At 48.6% G+C, this 21267-nt stretch overlaps 7 protein-coding genes across 7 annotated transcripts, besides 1 other annotated feature; 4 read left to right on the top strand and 3 right to left on the bottom strand.

Annotated features, from left to right (window-relative positions):
* Nucleotides 1-849: 849 nt before the first annotated feature.
* Nucleotides 850-4992, bottom strand: UA08_01495 (Autophagy-related protein 11; the record flags this gene model as incomplete). Its single annotated transcript, XM_020261165.1, has 3 exons — nt 850-1032; nt 1122-4880; nt 4945-4992. 3 exons carry the CDS (start codon nt 4990-4992, stop codon nt 850-852), a joined length of 3990 nt encoding a protein of 1329 aa, XP_020123206.1.
* Nucleotides 4993-5479: 487 nt separating this feature from the next.
* UA08_01496 (hypothetical protein) lies at nt 5480-6348 on the top strand (the record flags this gene model as incomplete). The annotated part of the gene is made up of 2 exons (XM_020261166.1): nt 5480-5666; nt 5741-6348. 2 exons carry the CDS (start codon nt 5480-5482, stop codon nt 6346-6348), a joined length of 795 nt encoding a protein of 264 aa, XP_020123209.1.
* Nucleotides 6349-6494: 146 nt separating this feature from the next.
* Nucleotides 6495-6572: a repeat region (Identified by RepeatMasker using a combination of RepBase library and repeat library created with RepeatScout).
* A 1325-nt stretch (nt 6573-7897) lies between these two features.
* UA08_01497 (hypothetical protein) lies at nt 7898-8404 on the top strand (the record flags this gene model as incomplete). The annotated part of the gene is made up of 3 exons (XM_020261167.1): nt 7898-8126; nt 8187-8308; nt 8375-8404. 3 exons carry the CDS (start codon nt 7898-7900, stop codon nt 8402-8404), a joined length of 381 nt encoding a protein of 126 aa, XP_020123208.1.
* A 667-nt stretch (nt 8405-9071) lies between these two features.
* UA08_01498 (Manganese-transporting ATPase 1) lies at nt 9072-14545 on the bottom strand (the record flags this gene model as incomplete). Its single annotated transcript, XM_020261168.1, has 7 exons — nt 9072-9531; nt 9601-9737; nt 9815-13082; nt 13731-14021; nt 14110-14228; nt 14288-14346; nt 14398-14545. The coding sequence occupies 7 exons, from the start codon at nt 14543-14545 to the stop codon at nt 9072-9074; spliced, it is 4482 nt and encodes a 1493-aa protein (XP_020123201.1).
* Nucleotides 14546-15071: 526 nt separating this feature from the next.
* On the top strand, nt 15072-16106 carry UA08_01499 (hypothetical protein; the record flags this gene model as incomplete). Its single annotated transcript, XM_020261170.1, has 3 exons — nt 15072-15694; nt 15755-15825; nt 15883-16106. The coding sequence occupies 3 exons, from the start codon at nt 15072-15074 to the stop codon at nt 16104-16106; spliced, it is 918 nt and encodes a 305-aa protein (XP_020123200.1).
* Nucleotides 16107-16504: 398 nt separating this feature from the next.
* Nucleotides 16505-17482, top strand: UA08_01500 (hypothetical protein; the record flags this gene model as incomplete). The annotated part of the gene is made up of 2 exons (XM_020261171.1): nt 16505-17022; nt 17107-17482. The coding sequence occupies 2 exons, from the start codon at nt 16505-16507 to the stop codon at nt 17480-17482; spliced, it is 894 nt and encodes a 297-aa protein (XP_020123049.1).
* Nucleotides 17483-17742: 260 nt separating this feature from the next.
* UA08_01501 (hypothetical protein) lies at nt 17743-20931 on the bottom strand (the record flags this gene model as incomplete). The annotated part of the gene is made up of 5 exons (XM_020261172.1): nt 17743-18288; nt 18418-19430; nt 19608-20621; nt 20673-20757; nt 20824-20931. The coding sequence occupies 5 exons, from the start codon at nt 20929-20931 to the stop codon at nt 17743-17745; spliced, it is 2766 nt and encodes a 921-aa protein (XP_020123048.1).
* Nucleotides 20932-21267: the final 336 nt, after the last annotated feature.

Below are 21267 nucleotides of genomic sequence, written 5' to 3' on the forward strand. Positions count from 1 at the left end.
GACTGGGACCCCGGCGGCGAATTTGCCTTGCACATTAACCCTATTGTCCGGGGGTGAGCCGACGAGAAACGCCGCTGGCGAACTGACCACTTTCAACGCAACCACAGACTCCGACGGGAGAGTGAAAACATGGAGTATTTCGCCGTCGTCAAGATCGGGTGCGTCCTCTTCTTCTGTCTCGACTGTCCTGGCATCTGGGGCGCAACCAGATGCGAAAACGACCTGGTCCATTCGATTCGATGTTGGGTCATGGTTTGAGTCTCAGGGTATAGAGAGCTTTTGGCCGGAGGTTGAGGTTAAGTTCACAGTCCGTGGACGTGGTATCGAAGGCGTGGACGGCTGGAGGCATTATCATGTCCCCGTTTTGCTGGGCCCGTGGAGCTATTCGACATACCGCGGTTCATGAGGATGCGTTGCTTGGTGTTTTATGGCTTATGCTTCAAATGATGGATTCATTCAATCTCAGAAACTACCGGCTCACAAGGTCTAATTCCGACCTCTTTTTAAAGAATACATGCACTTGTCAGTCTAATATAAACATCAATCGAAGCATATGGAACAAGTAACCGTGCCATATACAGGATAGCCCAGACCACGAAACTAACAAACGCTGCACGCTAAGCATTGAATATCTATGAACTTTTCCTGATGCAAACCAAGTATTCATTATACAGGAAAGACATAAACGAAAAAAGGGCAAAAGAGGCAGGGGGGTATCGTTCAAATAAGCATGAATATATGCAAACCTTCCAGTATGCTCTATAGAAAGTCTGGAAGGTATAGATTTCCGAAACAATTTGTTTTTAAATGATGGGGAAAAAAAAAACGTTTGAAGTGAAGAACTTCCCTTCATTGTTTACTCCCCTCTAGCCGATAATCAAGGGACCAGATCTTCTCCCATGGCCTCAGTCTGGATGATTGCTTGCTCGGTGAGGAGTCACCAGAGTGCAAGTTATCTGCCTCTGGTGGCGCTGCTGGAGACATAGGCGATGTCGACGGTAACCCGCCAACACGCCGAACTCGTTCAGCGGCCTGCAGATCCGTCAGTGCATCCAAGGACATGCGATATGAAACGGAACATCTCGGGCTCAAGATTTCCGCAGTAATAGGTCACGGCGAACCTCATCATACATGGGCGCGGACTCCCGCGTTTGTAAGCTAGCATCAGCGTCTGCGGGCTGCACGCTGTCCCCGACCGACTCCGTTGCAACCAGGGGCGGAGCAGGTGTGCCTTTTTTGGATGCAGAGCTATTTCTACGACTATCCAAGCTCTTCGTCAGTGTTTTCGCGGCCACATTGCCTCCAGCGGTAGAGCGTTTGAGCCGAATGGATCCCCTGGCGTCAACATGCGCTGAAGCAACCGTGCTTTTCCCTAGGCCTGGGGTGCTGGGAGCACCTGGCTTTTCCTCCGTCGCATCCAAAAGGTACCATCGCAGACCGTCGGATAGCTCGAACGGGTTTTCATCATCGTAAGAAGTTCCATCGCTTGTGATTGAACGACGATCTTGACTAGCACCATTCATAGATCTAGAAAGATCAACCACCCGCTCTTCGATTTTGCCAATACGGGCTAGTAACCAATCTCTAGTTGAGAGTTTATGAACGTCTTGCTCCCGGAGGAAATAATGTGGCGCGCCAACATTGAATGCAGCCCAAGACCGAATGGCCTGGTTGCGAGTTGGCAGAAACAGTGCAAGGTCACCTTCTTTGAAGGAGCGGTAGGCGATCTTATCGTGCGCTTCGCTTTGTGTACGATGGTATTTGTCGCGGTAGCCTCGCGCTTCCTTTTGCCACTTCCGTGCCAGGACTTCAATGTCCTTCTCCCTCTTCACCACGGATTCACTGAATAGGTCGACATCAAACCTCGCCATTGAATCCATAAACTCTCTGAACCGCACGTCTTCACTGGTTGCCTCATTCTGTACCCAAGCGCACAAAGTTGGATCTGGGCGAAGAGAGGCTACAATGGATGTTGATAGCAGTTCTCCCGATGCAGATGCGCTGTTGACTTTCGACGCTCTCTGTAACGTGAGCTGGTCATCTTTTTGGACTATTGCAAATCCAAGTTGCTCTAGCATACGTCCCATTTTCTCGGCCTGCGTAAAGAGTTTCTGCGAAATTTCCTGAGCTCTGCTCCCGCGTGCACTCAAGAGATCGATGGCCTGCTTCTCAGAATCTTGTGCGAGTGTGAGCTTCTCGCGAACTTCCTTGACTTCCTCTTCTGCTGCGTGTGCTTGTGCATTCAACTGGACTAATTTCTGTGATAGAGACGAAACCTTGCACTCTTCTTCTACCAAGCGCTCGCGAAGAACTTCAGACCCCGTCTCCCCAGCGGAAAACTTGGATCTCAGGTGGTGAAGTTGGCTTCGCTCATCACCGAGCTCGCTTTTCAAGACTGACACTTGAGACTGTTCTTGAATCAGCTCCGCTCGCAATCTTGATATTTCTGCGCTGTGACTATCCAGCAGTTCGCGTGACCGGGCAGCTTCGGATTGCTGAAGACTTAGTTTGTCTTCCACTTCTTTCTTTTCCTGAAGCAGAGCTCCATGCAGGTTTTCTGATTTTCTGGCATGGATCGTAAGACCCTCGGCCAAAATTTCAATGGCTTTGACTAAAGACGCAAAGTCAGACGGCATTGCGCCTTCTGGAGAAAGAATAGCATGCGTTGCTTGCAAGGTATTCAGGTTCTCCACATTCTGACCATTCAAGGAATCAAGCTGTGCCTGTAGTTCGGAGATGTTTGCTTCCTGTTTAGACAGTCGTTCTTTGTCGTTAGCGATGGTCCGATCCATTTCATCCGCTCGTTGCTTTTCTTGAGAGCATTCTCGCCGCAAAGCCTCAATGTGCGTTTGAGCGCTCTCTAGCTCCTTAGCGGCATTGGCTTCAGTTGTCAGGAGTTGCTCTTCTAACGTCTGTACACGCTTTTCTATCTCCTGCCTTTCATGATCGCGATCAAGGACGTTGAAAAGTTCTTCTTCAAGTTCCTCAATTCGGTGTCGTAGCTGTTTTGCATCGGTCTCTAGGAACCTACGCTCGTCCTCGAATTCCTTTTGTCTTGACTCGAGATTCTTAATTAGATCTTCCTTTGTTGACTGGACTTCTTGCATTTTATCTGTAGAAGTCTGGCGCTCTGCACGGGCTTCCCTTTGCAGTCGCTGAACGGTTTCTTTCTCAGCGGCAAGATCTGCCTCGAGGCTCAAAACCCGCTGCACTAGATGTTTGTCCTCGGCTGTTTGATTAGATGATAGACGTCTCGACGATATAGACGAGCGTCTTGACAGTGCATCAGGGTGAGGAGAAGCCGGAGAGGCGGGAAAATCAGTGCTGAAATTTCCACTCAAAGGCCTCGTTATATGGCTTTGGCGATGAAGAAGGTCCTCCAACTTACGAATACGACTATCTGAGCTTTTGACTTTCTCTTCTAGTTTGAATTTTTCATCTCGTAGACTGCGGACCATATCATCACCTCGGATGAGTAGTGAGCTGCGACCCATATCGACAAAACTTCCTTGTTTGAAAGCTTTTGCTCGCCGTTTCTGCTGTCGAGTGGGCTTATCAAGATCTGCATACAGTTGAGATAATTCTTCGACTATAGCAGTCATATCATTTCTTGTCTTGAGGGAATCAATATAGTTCTCGATTTCTTTCCGGTGCACTTCAGGCCATTCCGGACCTTGGCCCTGCAGGCTAATCTCCAAGCCAGGTGTCGCGTCATCGGGAAGCGCTACAAGCTCCCCAGTTGACTTGAGCCATTTCTTCCGACGACGCTGTTCTTCGTCCCGGAAGACAGCTATCTCTTCAGCTAGTGTGAGCGAGTCGGTTTTCAGCTTTTCGCTCCATTCACGTCGCCGAACGGCCTCGACAAGCACCGAACCGTAAACCAGTGGCAAATGGAATATCCCATATAGAATGTCAAAAACTTCCGCATCGACGTCCAATTTCGCGATCTGACTTTGGACTTCTGCTAGACGCGATTCCAATGAGGATACAGTTCTCATATGAATGACAGCAGCTTTCATCGCAGCCGCCCGGTGCTGAGCAGCCTGCTCGACTGCAGTGTGCAACTCGAGACTGATTTCCCGAAGAGATGGCAGTAGATCTTTGGTATGTCCCAGAGCCATCCTAGATATATTCGCCAGACTTTTTTGATTGCTAGGTAGGCCAAGTACGTGCTCGTAGTCAGAGCTAACTTTCTTAGCCAAGGTTTCCACTTCCTCCAGCAAACCGTGACCCCCGTCTATCAGCGGAGGCTGGGCTTGTTGTACCAAGGCTTGAGTGTCAGAGGAGACGCCGCTAACAGCTGTGCGAACATCGTTCATACGGCGCGAGAAACCCTGAGAGACAGCTGCACCTTTTGATGCAGAGCGTCGCACTTCTTCCACGTCAAGGAAATCTTGCAGTGTCCCATTTGATCTGTCTTTGATTCCCTTCTTTGGTGTTGAGGGGCGTCCGATAAATGATATATCCTTCCTCGCTGGTATATCCCTTAATTTGTCCAGAGCAGTTTGCCATCCGTCCAAAGCAGATTTTTGTTCCTTGAGAAGATCATCCGCCCAGGTCTGTGCTTCCTGAAATTTGCTTTGCAGACTAGCGACATGGGATTTGAGGTTCTCAAGAGCGACGCTAACACCGCGGTGGATGATATCGATGTGCTCGTTGTGCTGTTGAAGAGTTTGGTTCACGGGAACGCATTCCTCTGCTAAAGCTAATGCCCATGCTTTTCGGGCCATGTAGAGGTTACGCCATGACTGGAGGTCGTTTTGGTCTGCCAGAGTGTCTGGAGGGTTGTTGGGCTTGAAGGGCGGCGGCTGAGGGATATCGGGAAGCTCGACGGGGCTGGAGTCACTGACCAAGTGTCTGTCGTATACAAAAATCTCGTCCTGGAGCTTATTAGCGAGCGAATAAAGTGAGAAGCCACGGCCCCGTGTCCCATAACACACATACCTCCGTTGCCAGAGTCTGGAGCTTGACATTTTTTCCTCGGGCGGTCATCAGTATTTGCCTTTGCGAGGCGATAGACGTATTGCGTGCAATCCATGATCGGAGTGCGTCCGGACTGTCAATTGAGTCAGTTTACACGGCGCCTCAGGAACGTAACAGCTAATGCACAGCCATTTCAAGAGGAGAGGCGGGCATACGAAGCAAAGGAAACCGGGTCCGCCAGCAGATGCTCGCCGGTGTGAGCAATATAGATATGCAAAGACATAGCTAATCTCCCAGACGACGCCCTAGAGACAGGGTGGTCCGATGAGATGCTATGTGAATAAGTAAGTCGGTGGACAGCAGCAGTAAATGGCGAGGGCCGCCGTCGATCAAGCTGAGGAGCATGGGTAACGTGACGCAACGGCAGCAGGCCTGGATCCCGAAACGGCCTAGCGCCGTTCCCGGCCGAGGCCCTCCCACGCAGAACAGATGATTGTTTTGTCTGCCAGCGTTTCTTCACCCATCACGAGATGCAATCTTCGGCCTTCTGACGGCAATGCCTCCGTCCATGGCATCAAATGACGGCAATCAAATAGGCCTGACGGAGGCGGAATCCGCGCTGCTGGATCTGGCAGCTGACGACCGCCGAGAAGTCTTATCGCTGTCTAGCAAGGAAGAGCTTGTGCTGCGCCTATACGACCAAATCCAGGAACTTGATTTGGAACGCGCAATTCTCGAACAGGGTATGAAGCTTCCTGTGTACTCCCGTTATGCATGCTTGTTGTCAACATGAATCTACAGCCGTTAACTTGCACAGATCCTGAACAACCCAACACTGAAAATGCAGAGGAACAGCTTCCTACCGCAGAGCGAGAGCTCTTAGAAGCTCGCGCAACGTATACAGTACGGAGAAAAGCGATCGAATCGACCCTCATGACTGATCCGATTCTGAAAGCGGTACATTTGAGGGCAGCGTCCCCTGCGGAACGGTATTTGCCAAGCCAAGGCTTAGACACATTCACCAGACAGTCGCGCTTATATGTTTGTTTTACTGGCAGGGCACTTCTCCCGCTTGTCAATCGTCGCGACGTGCTTTCCCTGGTTTATGAGAACTTGGCCAACACACGATCGGCGGCGCTAGAGACATTGTCAAACACCGAGGTTGAGAATCTACGCTTAATAGACAAAAATAGAGAGCTGGCATCTCAGCTGCTGGAGTTGACGGCGCAAGAGACATCGTGGCGCGACAGAGTGGATGACGGGGCCCTGCTTGCGCGCATCGAGGCAACGGAAGAGGAGTATAAAAAGACTCGGGCTCAGCGGGACACGGTGAAGAGTGTAGTTAGCGCAATGGTCGTCGGCAGCGGAGTCGACTGGGCTCGTGATGACCGACTCCGTGGGTTGGTGCTGGATGAACTTGTGTGACGATGACCCAAGCACATACGATCATATATATGTCTCTCCATCCCGGTATGCATAGATATGGGACCCTAGTCGGCATAGTAACTAGTTATATAATGATAGTTTGTTGTTTCCTCAGGTATGGTACGTAATGATAATACCGGGGAGTTTGTGTGTGTGTGTGTGTGTGTGTGTGTGTGTGTGTGTGTGTGTGTGTGTGTGTGTGTGTGTGTATAGTGTGTGTGTGTACGGTAATTTAACGCCGACGGGGCGGTAATTAAGAGATGACGCTCGGTGGTGGGTATGTACTATAGTATACTATGGTAGTATGCAGAGTGCAACACTGCAAACCCTGCAAACGCGATGCGTAGTTATACATCATAACTAGTTAACTACGGAGTAGTTAATCGATGTATTATTGACTGCTGGGTGGTCGTTCTATGCAGCATGCAGTTGCAGTCCGTAATACAATACATACATATATAAAGCCGTCACTACTGCACGGAACGACGCCAGCAGGGGCGTAATACCGCGTACCATACAGGCGCACTGCGTGATAGACCGTGTAGTATATAATAGAATACCAAGTTATACCGGCAGTGACGAAGTTCGCAACTAGCTAGCTGGCTAGCTAGTTAACGTTATATTATGATAATATGAATAATAAGTCCCGAAGCAAGACTGGAATGTACATGGCAGCAGCCCTTGCTCCATACCATAACATACATCATACTATTAATTACCGTCCCGCACTAGACGCAGTGGAAAAACACTGGGGCCCGGGTTGCTGCCTGAGGCGCGCGCCGGACTGGGCAGAGCGAGCAAAGCGCCCGCCCTCTTTCCCTCGCTCTCTTCTCTCACCCATACTCTCCTGCCCATACAATCTGCCTCTCATACAAAATAATCCATCCACCACTGCTAACTAAACCGCGAGCTATCCCAAGGTAAGCCAGGCCATTCCCCCCCCCCGACCATCACCATCACCATCATGCCTTGCACACGCCTCTTCCCAGCCCTGCCGCCTGCTCTCCTGCTTCTTTCTCATCGTTTCACGCGTCGTTGCATTTCCAATTGCTTCATTTTTGCTCCGGGTCGCGCCTTGCCAGCTCGCTCGTTGCGCGCTCTGCCCCATCACTGGCGCACACCCCCCAAACACCTCTCGTGGACGCGAGCAGTCAATTGACAGCACACCGTCGCCTTGCTTTTATTTCTTGTTTTCTTCCCCGTGTTCCTTTCGCTGCTGCGTGTCGTTCCATCTGCAAGCCCAACCCAAACCCGCAGTTCGCGTGGTTTGCGACGCGATTTATTTTGTATGGTGTTTGGCTCCGCGTCCCGCCCGCCAAAACCCAACCGCCCAGCTGCCTTTGAATCCCACTGTCGCATTGCGCCTCTGCCTGTCGTGTCTATTCTTCCACCTGTATTTTCGTGGTCGCATATTCTCCCCGACTGCGGCGCCAGGGCAATTGAGCCCTGTCACCGCCTATTTTGCTTTTTTTTTTCTGTCTTCCATCGCTTTTGATCGCTCTATCGAACTGACCAGCCCGTTCCTTGTTTCCATAGACCATCCTCAACAATGCCTAAGGAGAAGACAACTCGCAAGACCAAGGCCCGTGGTGAAGGCGGCCGCAGGAAGAAGGGTAAGTCGGTCTTCGCAAAATCAGCTCTGGAAGAATCCACGCCATGGCTAATCTCCCCTCCCATCACAGACCCCAACGCCCCCAAGCGCGGTCTCTCTGCCTACATGTTCTTTGCCAACGAGAACCGTGAGCGCGTCCGAGAGGAGAACCCTGGCATCGGCTTTGGTATGTTGCCAGTCCATTCGAATACCCCATCGCTTTATCTCACTTGCTAATATCATCTAGGTCCCCTTGGGCGCAAGCTCGGTGAGCTCTGGAAAGGGTTGAGTGACTCCGAGCGCAAGCCTTACGAAGACAAGGCTGCTGCCGATAAGAAACGTTATGAGGATGAGAAGGCCAGCTATATGGTAAGTGTCTTATCATCCATCCATTTGTCGGCAGAGAATCATCTGATCTAACCTGTATGTATGTAGGCTGGTGAGGACGATGAAGAGTCTGCCTAGACAAGAAAAAGAAACAAAGACAAAACCAAATCATATCCCTCTGTGTATGATTAGATTATACTAGGAATGCTCTTCGTTGGCTGATGATTTTTTTTAATCCTTGTCACTCCTACATGATTTGTTTTCTTTGGTTCTTTTTTTTTTTTATTTAATCTCTGGTCTTCGGTATGGGCTGACGGGGTTCTTTGTATTCTTTCCATGAGGTTTTCTTTCTTTATATGTTTCGTGTTATGTTTTTTTTTTCTCATTCTTTCTGTTCATTTTCTCTTTCGCAAGGGGTTTGAGTCAATATGGAAATCTTCGTTATGTTTTCTCTCCGATTTCTCAAAGAGTCGTTTTCTTATTTCTTTCCATCGTGTTCCCTCTGCTTTCCCCCTTAACTAAATTCCGCCTCGTAGGTGGATGCCCACGTTTTAATTCTGATTAAGGGGGGTTAGCCCTGATCACGTTGTTGCAATGCATTGATGATAAGTATAATTCTACTATTCCACCCAGGCTTGTCTACTGTATCAATTACATCCAAGCTTGATCCAAAAAAAAGGCAGCAATAATATTAAAACTGAAGCATTCTGTCTATCAACAAATCTTGTCTTTGTCTGTACATGGTTAAAATACAACAAAATCCAACCACAACCACAACCATTAACCACAGCCCCTCCCACGACAATCAGACTTTTCGGTCTTTCTCCGCCTCAGCAGCTACCTCGGCTTCAGCTTGCTTGATCCGCAGATGCTCACGTTCTAGCTGATCAGGACGACGGACAGCGATATCCTTGGGACGGAAGTCGCTGAAAAGCTGTTTCAGCCCGGTCTCAATGATCCAGCAGCCACCGTAATCGAGAATCATCAGCATGGTAAGAGTAGCCTTGAATTCGTTGGAGAACGGAACCAGTTGCAGCTTCTCGTTGATTTCGGGGATGAATTCGGTCGCACACGAAAAGGCCACTGCAGAAGCGCCCACTAGACCCCAGTACATGGCGCGGTTTTCGCGGATGGATTCCCGGAAGGGACGGCCCTGGTAATTGATTGAGAAGGTTGAGATCTGCTGGATCAGCTGCAAGAGGTAGACGGCGCTATTGAGCAGGGACGGCTCAAATTCTCCTTCTAGGTCGACATCACCACTAGGACTTTTTTGGGTATGTCAAAATCAGCTAACGATCTTTGTATCATCAATATATGTGAGTAAATAAACTTACGGCTCAACCTTAGAGACATAGTTGGATAGATAAACGAGGGTGGCGATGTGGATAGCAAACTGTCCAAGGATGGAACCAATGATGTATACGTTGAAGATTCCCGGCTGAGGTCGTTCCTTAGAAAGACCTTCAACGGACTTGGTGTGCATTAGTAAGAATAGGGAGAAAGAAAGAAAAAACACGCCCAATTTACTAGGAATGGGGAAAGACTCACCTTGGCACGAGAGATTGATAAGAAACAGACGCTCATTAGCATACCGCTAATAGTAACTTGGCCATCCCCGAATTTGATTCCATCCAGATAGATGACACTTAAACTGTATGCACTAATCAAACAGTTCAATGCGAGAATCTTATACATCTGGATGGTGGCAACGAGCGTGCAACGACCTTGGCGGAGGATGTTCGGAATTGCCATAACATTGGCAAGTTTACTGGTAAACGGAGCAGCTACCGATGCATCTCCCAGCTTCAACGTAGGTGGTTCATCTTCCAATTCGGCTTCCATCATTGATGACGTTAGCTTATCAGCCAATCCTGCCGCCGCAGCTTGCACTTGCTGTTGTCGTTGTTGCTCAGACGAGAGCGCTTGAGACGCCTGCTGCGAAGGATGTGTTGTAGCAACAGATTCTGCAGCAGATCCTGGTACAGGAGCTCCCTTTCTTTGCGCTTCGCGCTCCATGGCTTTCTGGTAATGCGGATTGCCGGGGCCGGGAGGATACAGATGAGCGATATGGACAGGAACCGGAGGTGGTGGTTGGTTAAATCGTGCCATCATTTGGACCTGTTTCTCATACAACTCCTTCATCTTAGTATTGCGGGCATGCTCTGCGATCTTGGTGAGATCCTCTTGACTTCCATTCAAAAGCGCAACACCAACGTGAGCCTGCTTAAGCGCGCCAACATCGTTCGTGCCATCACCACACATGAGCGTTGTGTATCCAGCAGCCTTCATTCCAAGAAGAATGTCTTCTTTCTGTTTCGGGGACACTCGGGCATACACCCATGTATGACGGAGGAGATCAGAGAAAGAAGCAAGGCCCTTGAATTTGGCTAATGCATATCCCGTGACGCAAATGTCCTTGGTTTCCAAAATCTTGCGGTCAAGAGATTGCGAAGGATCCACATCCAGGTTGAATTTATCGTCGATGCTGCGCCAAACAAGTTTCTCTCCAGTGTTGTCATTCTCAGGTGCGTCAAGAATCAACACCTCCCGATCAACAATTTCGACCTGGCGGGCAACATGCACGGCAGTCAAGGGATTGTCTCCAGTAATCATCACGACACGGTGGCTGCTTTCATTCAGCATGCGAACGGCTTTGATGGCATCATCTTTCAATGGGCATTGAAGGACAAGGAAACCAGCAAAGTTAAGCTCGGACTCGATTTCTTCACGTGAGTAGTTATTGATGCGACCTTGGCCGAAATCCGAATCAGTGGACAGATACTTGTAAGCAAGTGCCAGCACACGAGCTCCGTTCCTAGTGAAATACTTAAAGGTTTCTTCGTAGTGTGGGGGGGTATTGATGAGCATAGTGCGAATTGTCTCTGGGGCACCCTTGACACCAACGAATGTAGCCTTGTGTCTCTTTCCAGAGGCCTTATCAGTAGCGGTAACATGCGCGATGGAGCTTTGTCGCTTCAGAGCAGAAGAAAATTGAAATCGTCTCTTGATTTGGACGGACTCTGGTCCCTTGGGACCCGTCGCCGATTTATTAGCCAGGGTATCATTCTTGCCCAAGACCCAACCTAGGGACGACAAGGTAGCCTTTTCCATCGGATCACCAACAATGTCGCCCTCCTCGAGCTTCACAAGGGCATGCGCAGTAGCAAGAACCAAAGTCGTGTTGCTTTCTACCTGAGTCACTTCAACCAATTCAGTATGGGCGCCGTCTTTTTCAACCTTGGCTCCATCATGACCCAGTGTCAAGCCTGCAATGCCGTCGACGAGAAGATCTTCTCCAGTGAGAGTTCCGGTCTTGTCAAAGCATGCGATATCGACCCGTCCAGCGAACGGGATGCGGAACGGCTCTGTACAGAAGATGGCGAATTTACTCAATGCAGCAAGACTGGTGTTCACCGCCAAGCTGAGCTCCATGGGCAGCTCTGGTGGAACCACGCTTGTGATGATCAGAACACAATCGAGCATAAGCTTTGATCGCTTTCGGTCCTTCTGAACTCCTTCCTGCCACACGTACCATGCTGCAGCGATGGCGAAGATGAGAAGGAACAGGATAAACAATAGCGCTTCGGCATTATTCGCTGAGACACGCTCCGTAGAATAGATCATTGTTCGTACAAGGCTTCCTTGACTCGTTTCGAAACCAGTCTTGACAACAACTCCCATTGCGCCATTGTCAGGTGGAGCAGGGACACCTGAACTGGCACTGGCTGCTTTCTCAGAGAGATCACCCAAGTTAGGGTGGGTGACCTGTAGCACCTTTGTTCCGCCGTGAACAAATGAATTTTTATCGAGTCCGTCAGGCTCAATGAGATCCTCACCCGGTCGGAGTTGAACGGAGTCCTTCAGTAGAGGGGTGCTTTCTCCGGAGAGCATAGCCTCATTCACGATTGCACTACCTTCGATGAGCAAAATATCGCAAGCTACCCCGCTGTCTTCCTTTGTGCGATTGACTGATACAAGGTCGCCCGGCAGCAGTTTATCGCTAGTGATCTGTTGCCATTTATTTTCTCTGAATACCCAGATGTCGTATGGTTTGATGCTCATGCCGCGGAACTCAGTCAGCGTCCTTTGACGCTGCCAGACAACGGTGCTCTCGAAAGTAACCAGCATGAAAAGGGTGAAAAGCGAATAGTACCAATATTCATCCAGCATCCACAGGCCAACGCAGAACACCTGGAAAACGAAAAACGGCGCAACCGCGTGTTCCTGGAACAATTCAACAAAGGTCGGCACTGGGATATCGAATCTGTTGTCGCCATAATGATGTTGTACACGTTCGATTTCAGCAGGGCTTTGCAATCCGCGGGTTTTCTGGAATGTCTCAATGGCTGGCTTTGGCTCTGCATCTAGGACGTAGGACAAAGGCGCAAATGTTTGAAGCTCCGGGTAGTACAGAAATCGTCGCTTCTGAAACAAAAAAGAGATCGTTTGTTTGCCGCGTGTATTGTCACGATGCAGTTTGCAGATTTCGGCGCTGCCTGCGTTGGTAACGGGAATGACCTTAATCAAATTGGCGGATTCCACAGTCTTTGCTCGGGTTGCCGTGAATAGAGTGTTGAGATTCACACTCCATTTTGTCATTAGCCATAGAAGCGATTGGACAGTTATTATCGACCCTGAATAGACCCAAGTCCATTCTTGTCCCTGAATGTAGGTATCATAGAGCTCGGGAGACAGGTAGATCGAGAAAAAGATAGGCCATGCAATGAGAAATGGCCAAACGTAGGCGTGTAGCTGGATCAATAGGGGGTTATGCAACGACGCACTCTCGATTTGAGAGTCAGTGACAAGTTTCGGCCTTTGTTAATGCCGTTAGTAAAGGGTCAATAAGCAGCGATCGTGGTAGGAAACAAATCCGCTTACATGTTGCCAGGCCCTGCGACAGCAGGTCAACCAAAGCTAAGGCAATAGACCCTTCAGTCGCTCATGCAAAAACAATGAGAAACAGCAGTAGAAATCATATAAGCATAAGAGGCTGGCTGAAGACAGAGCAGAGAGCAGGCTCTGTTTAGCTTTGTGAAAGGCGTAGAGTTATGCAAAGAAGCCACCCTAGCGATAGAAGAGAGAAGAATTTCGATTTCGATGGACGATTCGGGTTAATTTAATTACCAGACGGCGGCGCGGCGGAGTTGGCCCGGCCTGATTGGCTGCCCGTACTAGCGGCTTGGCGTACCCAGCTTGTTATCATATGCACGTTATCGCCGCCATTCAGTCTAGGAGAGGAACGAAAGAAAGAGCATGGAAGTGGTTACATATGTATGTTCATAGGAGAGCTAGACACGATTCGCTAGTATATGCAGAGTGTGTGATGTCATCTAGAAAGGAAATAACTATTCCTACCCGGCCCCTGTCCAGCGTAAGAAATCAAGGAGGGAGTTGCCAAGTATGTGAAATGTGCAATGCCAAAGGCATACGTGGATGCAATTAGTCAAAAGGTAATGTTTACTTCCACTGAGCCTCCTTTCGCGATTGGAACTCCTTCAAAACCTTGACCTGGGCCTGGAGAGCAGAAACCCAGTCCCTCAAAGCAGGTTCTGCTTTGGAATAATCGCCAAGCTTGGCATAGAAGTCCTTGCGGTATGGGGTGGCCGACAGAGCGGCATTGAAAACAGGCTTCACCAAGAAAGAGTGGTGCGGCTTCAGTGTATCTCCGTATGCTGCGCGGAACGAATCGGACAATTCCTTGGTAGGGGCATCCACGTTGTCACGAAGAGCTTGGGCGGTAAAGTCAAGACCACTGTAATGACGATGATTTAATGTCGTTAGCGAATACTCTTGGTCTCCCGACAACATTTTCCTAGGTTTGCAATTGTGCATAAACATACCGGACAAGCCACAGGAGACCCTCTGTAGCTGTGTGTTTCTTTGTCTTGAGCTCGTTGAGGACAAGAGCCTGTAGTGTCTCTGACTCCGCAGGAGCAGCGAGTTGACGCTCACGGATTTTCTGTGTGAAAGAACATATGAGGACTATGGTTCGACAGAAGAGAGAAACGGAGTTTGTACCTTGACATTTCCAAGGATGTCATTCTTCACTGGGGTGAAAGCGACGGAGCCGAGGACATCTATTAAGTTTAGTAAGACCACTCGTCTTTAGTGAAAATGTATTCACATACCAAAGAGTGTGGTGAGAGACTCTGCAGCGTCGAGGAAGTCAGTCGTGGGGATAGCATTGTCGTTAGCAGCGTCCACGTGCACGTCAACAAACGACTTCTTCAAGGTATCGAGCCAGGTGCCACCTGGAGGAATCACGGGCGCAGACATATTCAAAAAAAAAAAAATAAAATAAAATAAAAAAAAAGCGGTCAATTAACAAGAGTGCAGCGAGTTTCAAAGGAGAATTGAGGATGGAAGTGACAGCTTTCCTTTCCCCTTTCCAGTGATGCTGGCGAGGGGCTTCAGGGGAGCCCGTTGACCAATGGCGATCACTGCACTAAGCGTGCCGTGCGGGGCAAAGCATGTACATCACGTGATATATCCTGCCTCGGGAGTCGGAGCCTGGCTGCCTGAGGATCGTGGACCGCTAACCCCAACCTGGATATCCGCATCAATGATCAAATCAATGCAGGCATCCACAATTGCGGCGGACCTCCATCAAGCAAAGCAAGCACATTACTCGCGCTGTCGGTTTAAGGACTTTTGAGCTGGACCTGGACCGTCTGAAATGGCTACCTAGGCTTTTTACTGTGAGCACATTCCCTCGTGCCATGTTATGGTCCCTTTTCTGCATATATTCAACCACTTATATATAGCAGCTGCAGCTTGTATTTCCGCTGATTGTCATATCAAAATGCCTCCTCTTCTTACCTTATCAGAGATACCTACATTGACACGGCTCTACCGCTCCAGAGCCCTATTGCCAGGTCAATACGCAGCCACTGGTGCCCCTTCCAAACAGCTCAATGATATCCTATCCCATATTCGCTATGACATCACCAAATTGCAGGTAGGCTGCATTGTGAATGCCGCAAACACCAGCCTCCTGGGAGGCGGAGGGGTAGACGGTGCCATTCATAGTGCAGCAGGCAGACAGCTGCTGGAAGAATGCCGTACTCTTGGGGGTTGTTCTACAGGTGATGCGAAGATCACTGATGGGTATGACCTGCCAGCAGCCAAGGTTATCCACACTGTTGGCCCCATCTACGATGGGTATCAACCAGACGAATCAGAGAAGCACCTGCGCAGTTGCTATCGCCGAAGCTTAGAATTAGCTATGGAACATGGCCAACGTTCAATAGCATTTTCAGCCATTAGCACTGGTGTTTACGGGTACCCAAACAATGCAGCAGCTAAAGCAGCAATTGATGAAGTCGCCAAGTTCTTGAGAGAGGACGAGAATGTGTCGAAGTTTGAGAGGGTCATCTTTTGTAGCTTCATGCCTGCTGACGTACGAGCTTATGAACGCTTTCTCCCGTACGACACAAATACCGTTTGCCACGTTTGGAATTGAATAACATACTAATTTGCATATAGATTTTACTTCCCGCCTACACCCGGTGATGTTGAGGGCGCCAATGCATCACCAGAGACACAGACCAATGATGGTCGGTGAAATCTTTTTACTTTTGACCGAAGACTACGATTAACATGAAGAATACTAGATACCGCGTTTGTTGATCTAAGCGAAGAGGGCTTCGGCTCGGAGAAAGAAGAGGACGAGCATGATTGGGAGGAGTTATCCAGAGACGACAATAGTCAGGAATTACACGAAGAACCAGTTGAACTAAGTTCCCAAGTTGCCTCGGTCACAGACGTCCGCAGTATTCAGTCGAGCTCGGCCGACTTTGATGAGTTGTCACGATCCGAAACTGAGAATGGGTTATGATTTTGCTTTCTTTTATAGTTATGTGCTTCACGAGCGTTCCCAGTTTCCTAGCGCTGCAAGTGTTCATGGCAGCGGGGTCGAATATCGGCGCATTGATCAGAGACTTCTATAAATCAATATCATTATCGATGTTATGTATGAGGAGGATAGTGGAAATAAAAATGGAGGTTAATTAAGGAGCGCTGCAAACGCTGCAAACATGCATAATCGAGCGATAGTTAACGGAAAACTCGCGATGCTTACAGACAGGCGCGCGACGTTGCCATGAGAGCAATCATAACTGTCTCTTGACCAGATAATTCTCCGGAGCTTTCAAACTCTGCGTCAACTAGCTATACATATACATTGTGAATTATTTTCTGCAACCGCCGTGGCTGTCGTCCCGGCCAAATATCCCGATGGCGGACTCAAAAGCGACGCCCAGCATGAACCGAACACCCTCTTCCAAGCCACGGGTTATTCCACCCTCCGAATGGAAAAGGAGATTCCCCTCAAGGAAGGCTCCGATTCCCTCCTCCTCATCATCCTCCTCATCCTCCTCCTCTTCGAAAAGCCCCAGCTCTATTGACGTGCACAATGTCTCTCCTCTTTCCTCCTCACAAGAACGACCTACTGCATGGTCGTCCTTTCTCAGTCGATTTCGCGCCCGTTATGCTTCTCTGCCAACGCCAGTCCGACGAACGGCTCGCTTGCTTCGTACCCTTGCACCCATAGTGCCGATTGGAATATTCTTCTCCGAACACGTTCTGCAGCTCATGTGGGTTCGCGGACCCTCTATGACCCCCTATCTGAATGAGGATTATGCCGAAATGCAGACAGAAAGCGATATAGTGCTGGTAAATGTATGGCCTTGGGGATCTACATGGCCGTGGAATAGGACGAGAAGACTGGAGCGGGGGATGGTGGTTACATTTCAGTAAGTCACGACAAATAAGCTGTTCTCCCTTTTTCCTCAGCTCATACCGGCCGTACATACACTCTTGCTGATATATGAAAAAAGATCACCTGCAAATCCTTCAAATATAGCGATCAAGCGCGTCATTGCCTTACCAGGAGATCGAGTCACAACAAGAGAGCCTTGCCCCCGACCATCACAGATTGTGCCATTCAACCATGTGTGGTTAGAAGGCGACGCAGACGATCCGCGAAAATCTCTCGATAGTAATACGTATGGCCCAGTGAGTATTAGTCTGATTACGGGCAGTGTGATGGCCGTGCTGTATCCGCGAATGAGACGTCTCAAATGGTGGGAATGGGAGAATTCCGCTCAAACGGGCTCAGATGCGCAAAAGGAGCTAGGAGAGGAATATAGAAGTTCAGTCAGGGATAGGGTGGCCAAAGAGGCGGTTAAAATTGACGCTCCACGCTTTGATTGAAACCTATTGGACCATCGAATAAATTTTACGGCTCCTGCCACTGTACATATATTTGCATATGGATGACGAGAGTGCTCGTATTGAGATATATATTCATGTATTATTAGACAATAGAGGGGACCGTTGGTCCATTTTAAGGGAAAAAAAATAATAGCATCCATTCCACCATCGCAGTTTTTCCTCACTCCAGTCCACAGTCCACAGTATACGAAAGGAATGAATGGCTCATGCCTGAGAGAGTGTGTGTGACAACAAAATCTCTATACAATCCGTACATCCTCCCCCTGTTGGTCCTGCAATCTGTTAATCTCAGATTCTATACATGCCACCCATCGATCTCGTTCAAGACGGCTTCTAGCTTTGAAGACAACCGTTCGTCCTGGTACGCCAAGTGCTGAAACGCGACGAAGTATTCTGTTGGTTTTATTCCCTTTCACTTCGGACGCTCGGAATAGACTCTTGCGTATCGGATGCCAGATCACAAAACAGACAGCCGTGTCTTCATCCCGACTAGTCCAACCGTCCTGAGCAAGATAGATTCGCGGTAATGCATGGTGGCCAGGGTAATTATTATCAAAAGTTTGGTTGGTATACAGGAGATCTTTCTCGGTTATGAGCCCTGAGTAGATATAACAATTTTGTAGGTCAAGTGTAGCCACTCGCTCCTTGTGAATATGCGGAATCTCGACACCGTTGAGTTTGCGAAGAACATCTTGAAAGACTAAAAGTTGTCCGGATGTGCAGATAACCTGGCAGCGATGGAAAGTTGAATGCCGGCGAGGCTTACGATACAGATAACCTGAAATCTGGTATGCATTAGCTACGTACAAAGTAGTGGCCATTTGAAATTGTCTTCTCGTCTTTACCTTTATTGGCCGACATCCCGACATATGGCACATATTGTATAGATGTGGCGATGCCTCCGCTCGTCTTACCTCCCATTTACTGGCAAACTGCCCGAAAATTGATTCCATCCTTTCATCAATGCCCAAGATCTCGAGATTGCGTTGACGGATTGCTTTCAGCTCTCCTGCATCTGCTATCACTCGGTTTTTCCAGTAATTGACAAGGGCCGTGAGACGTTTTACCCACTCATTTCGTGTTTCGATGTTATACGCTTTGAAGCGTACTACAAGACCAGATACCAAGACCAGTTCAAATCTATTGCCTTCACCACGACCTGCGTCTATTGTATTTTGTCCCTCTGCGAAAACTTGGACACTACCAGAATCGCCTGACGGTTGCACCTTGTTCACCTGGCACAGATCGATAAGACCTTCCGAATTCTTCAAGTTGGCAATATTGCGTCCGAACTGGGCAAAGGCTTCTTCGTCATGTCGTCGCAAGAATTCTGTATTCCCACTACTAAGCCATGTAATTCGCCCATCTTGGATTTGGTAAGGGTGGATATCGTATTGCAGAGGATTTCGTTTAGCAATTTCCTGATACGATGGGATGGAAGTTTCCACTATATCTCTGTCGGGTGGATGGGGAGGCACTGCTTTAGATGGTTTGCAAAAACACAGAAATCGATCCTGACTGAAATAGTATTGTCGCTTAGAAAATGTCTTTCCCAGTCTTTGTTGTACACCGCGCTGTGACGTGAGACGGATGAGGAAGCCTTCGATGGGAGCAGGCTCCTCTTCCTCCTCACCATCTGACGATTTTATCGTCGATGGGTAGTGATGCTTGGACCTTAGCTCGAGATCATGAGAATTCTGCATTGCAATAGTTCCATACATCTCATCTTCATGAGATCCATGGATCCATTCCAGACGATCGAACCGTCTCCATGCCAACCCCATTTTTGACGTTTTCGACCACTTCTCAAGTGCTTGCGCCCACTCGCTACGGCCTTTTAAAACTTTTATGCAGTTTTCAATGACTGCACTGGCGGCCAGTTTCTCTTTCGAACCCCGGGGTAGATTCTGATCATCATGGTGTGGACCTTCACAACCAAGGTTAGTCTGTTCGAATGGATTCTTGAATATTAGAGACAAATTTAAATCAGGGACATTGATCAGTAATGACGTCGGGCGATGCCATCCCAGAGTTTGTTTTACAAAAGTATACCATTCCATCGCATGGCTTGAAGATCGAGGCCGTAGAATAAAAATTCTCGTACCGTGCTTTTGGGGATGCCATAAAGCCCAGGTTTTGTCAAGAGAAGAGTACAGGTTGGCTTTGGTGCTTTTTCTGTTGAGTGGAACTTCATAGTAAGCTGATTCTCTAGACCTGTCCACGTCTTGTATGACTCGAGTTTTGTACATCTTTAGCGTGAAAAGTGCATCTTCGTCGATACTTTTCCGGCAGACGACAATATATTCGCGCCATTTCGTTAGCTCTCGTGTCTCGGTCCGCAAACTAACGTTTTCGGAATAATCTGACGGAAGGGTTTGCGATGTTTCCTCGACCCGTACAAGCATTTTTTGTGCTCTAACCATTTCACCTTCTCTTTCTTTGCTCCAACGCGGCCGATTGGCAGAGACTTTGTCCTGTGTTCGTTCAATTCGAGAACGGATGCGTTGTTGCTGGTTAAGGACATTGTCGTCAAAATTAAGACGAGCAATTCTTTCTCTCACCCTGTCTTGGGGACCAGATCCAGCTCTGCCCTCCTGCGCAGTATGAGGCTGTGGTTCCTGAGGCTGTAGAGTGTTTACCGATGCATCTGATTGAGTATTTATCTCATGCTGGTTTTGAAGGAGAGACGTCGTAGATCCCGCACCTATTGTAGACGGTAAAGCACTCGGCGCGAGAGACGATTGTTGTTGGGAATGATCCGTATCGACCCAACCCGAGTCGTAAGCTTGACCGTCTGAAGAAGTTGGATCTGCTGACGTAGCAAATATATTCTCAGCAGAATTAACTTCTCTGGCAGTAACAAAAGCACTTGAGGTCCTCCCGGTGTTGACATTGGATCGTGCAGTCGCTCCAGTTTCGGTCATAGCATCTTCGTTATTCTCCACATTGTGATCCTGATTAGGGACTTCATACCCTTGTGTGGCGTTGTCTGGTAGTCCATCATCGACATCATTGACTCCTGATACGTGATGCACGTTCGTAGAGCTTGTGTCATGGTTGAGAAAGGAAGCTTGCGGGGCCTCGTTAAATGAAGTAGTCTTTGCCGAGAATGTGAGATCTCGAGATGTGTAGTTCTTGAATCTTAGCCTCGACTGATACCAAGACTTACGATGGCCATGTATCCAGTCCTCGGGGATGGGCCCTATGAAATGTCGGCGTGAGGTCAAGTACAGGTGATGCGAAGAGGCATGGCGCTAGCCAATGGTGGGTTAATGAAAATAAAAGATAAATCTTGAATACATTGGAGATGAAGTTCTCACCAAGCGTTGGGCTGTATAAGACGCAGGATCCAAGCCTTGAAATAGAGCAGATTCATCTTGAATGATAGTGTCATTGGTGAAAGGTCGAGCATCAGAGGGATTGCTCATGTTGCTCTAGGGCTGAGCGGCAAATTCACAAGCAATGAACAATAAGCATGTTTAGCGATTTGAGAAGCAGTATTGATATTTGCATGTGCTAACATAGCAAGCAAGATTTGCAACGCCAGCTGGATAATAAAAAAAAGAGCAGTGAGGCTGGTTCTTGCTCCTTGATTTGGATGGAGCCTTGGAATAGAGGAAGGCAATGACGTCGTAGCAAATGGGGCTAGTGTGTGGCAGTGCAGCAGGCAAGCCACAAAGTTGGCTAGTGACGTTCCTTGTCATGGAGACCAATAGATAAATAATAAATGTGTTTCATGATGTCTATATTTGTATCCTCATAAA

Source organism: Talaromyces atroroseus (genome assembly GCF_001907595.1).
Source record: "Talaromyces atroroseus strain IBT 11181 chromosome Unknown scaffold_1, whole genome shotgun sequence".
NCBI lineage: Eukaryota > Fungi > Ascomycota > Eurotiomycetes > Eurotiales > Trichocomaceae > Talaromyces > Talaromyces atroroseus.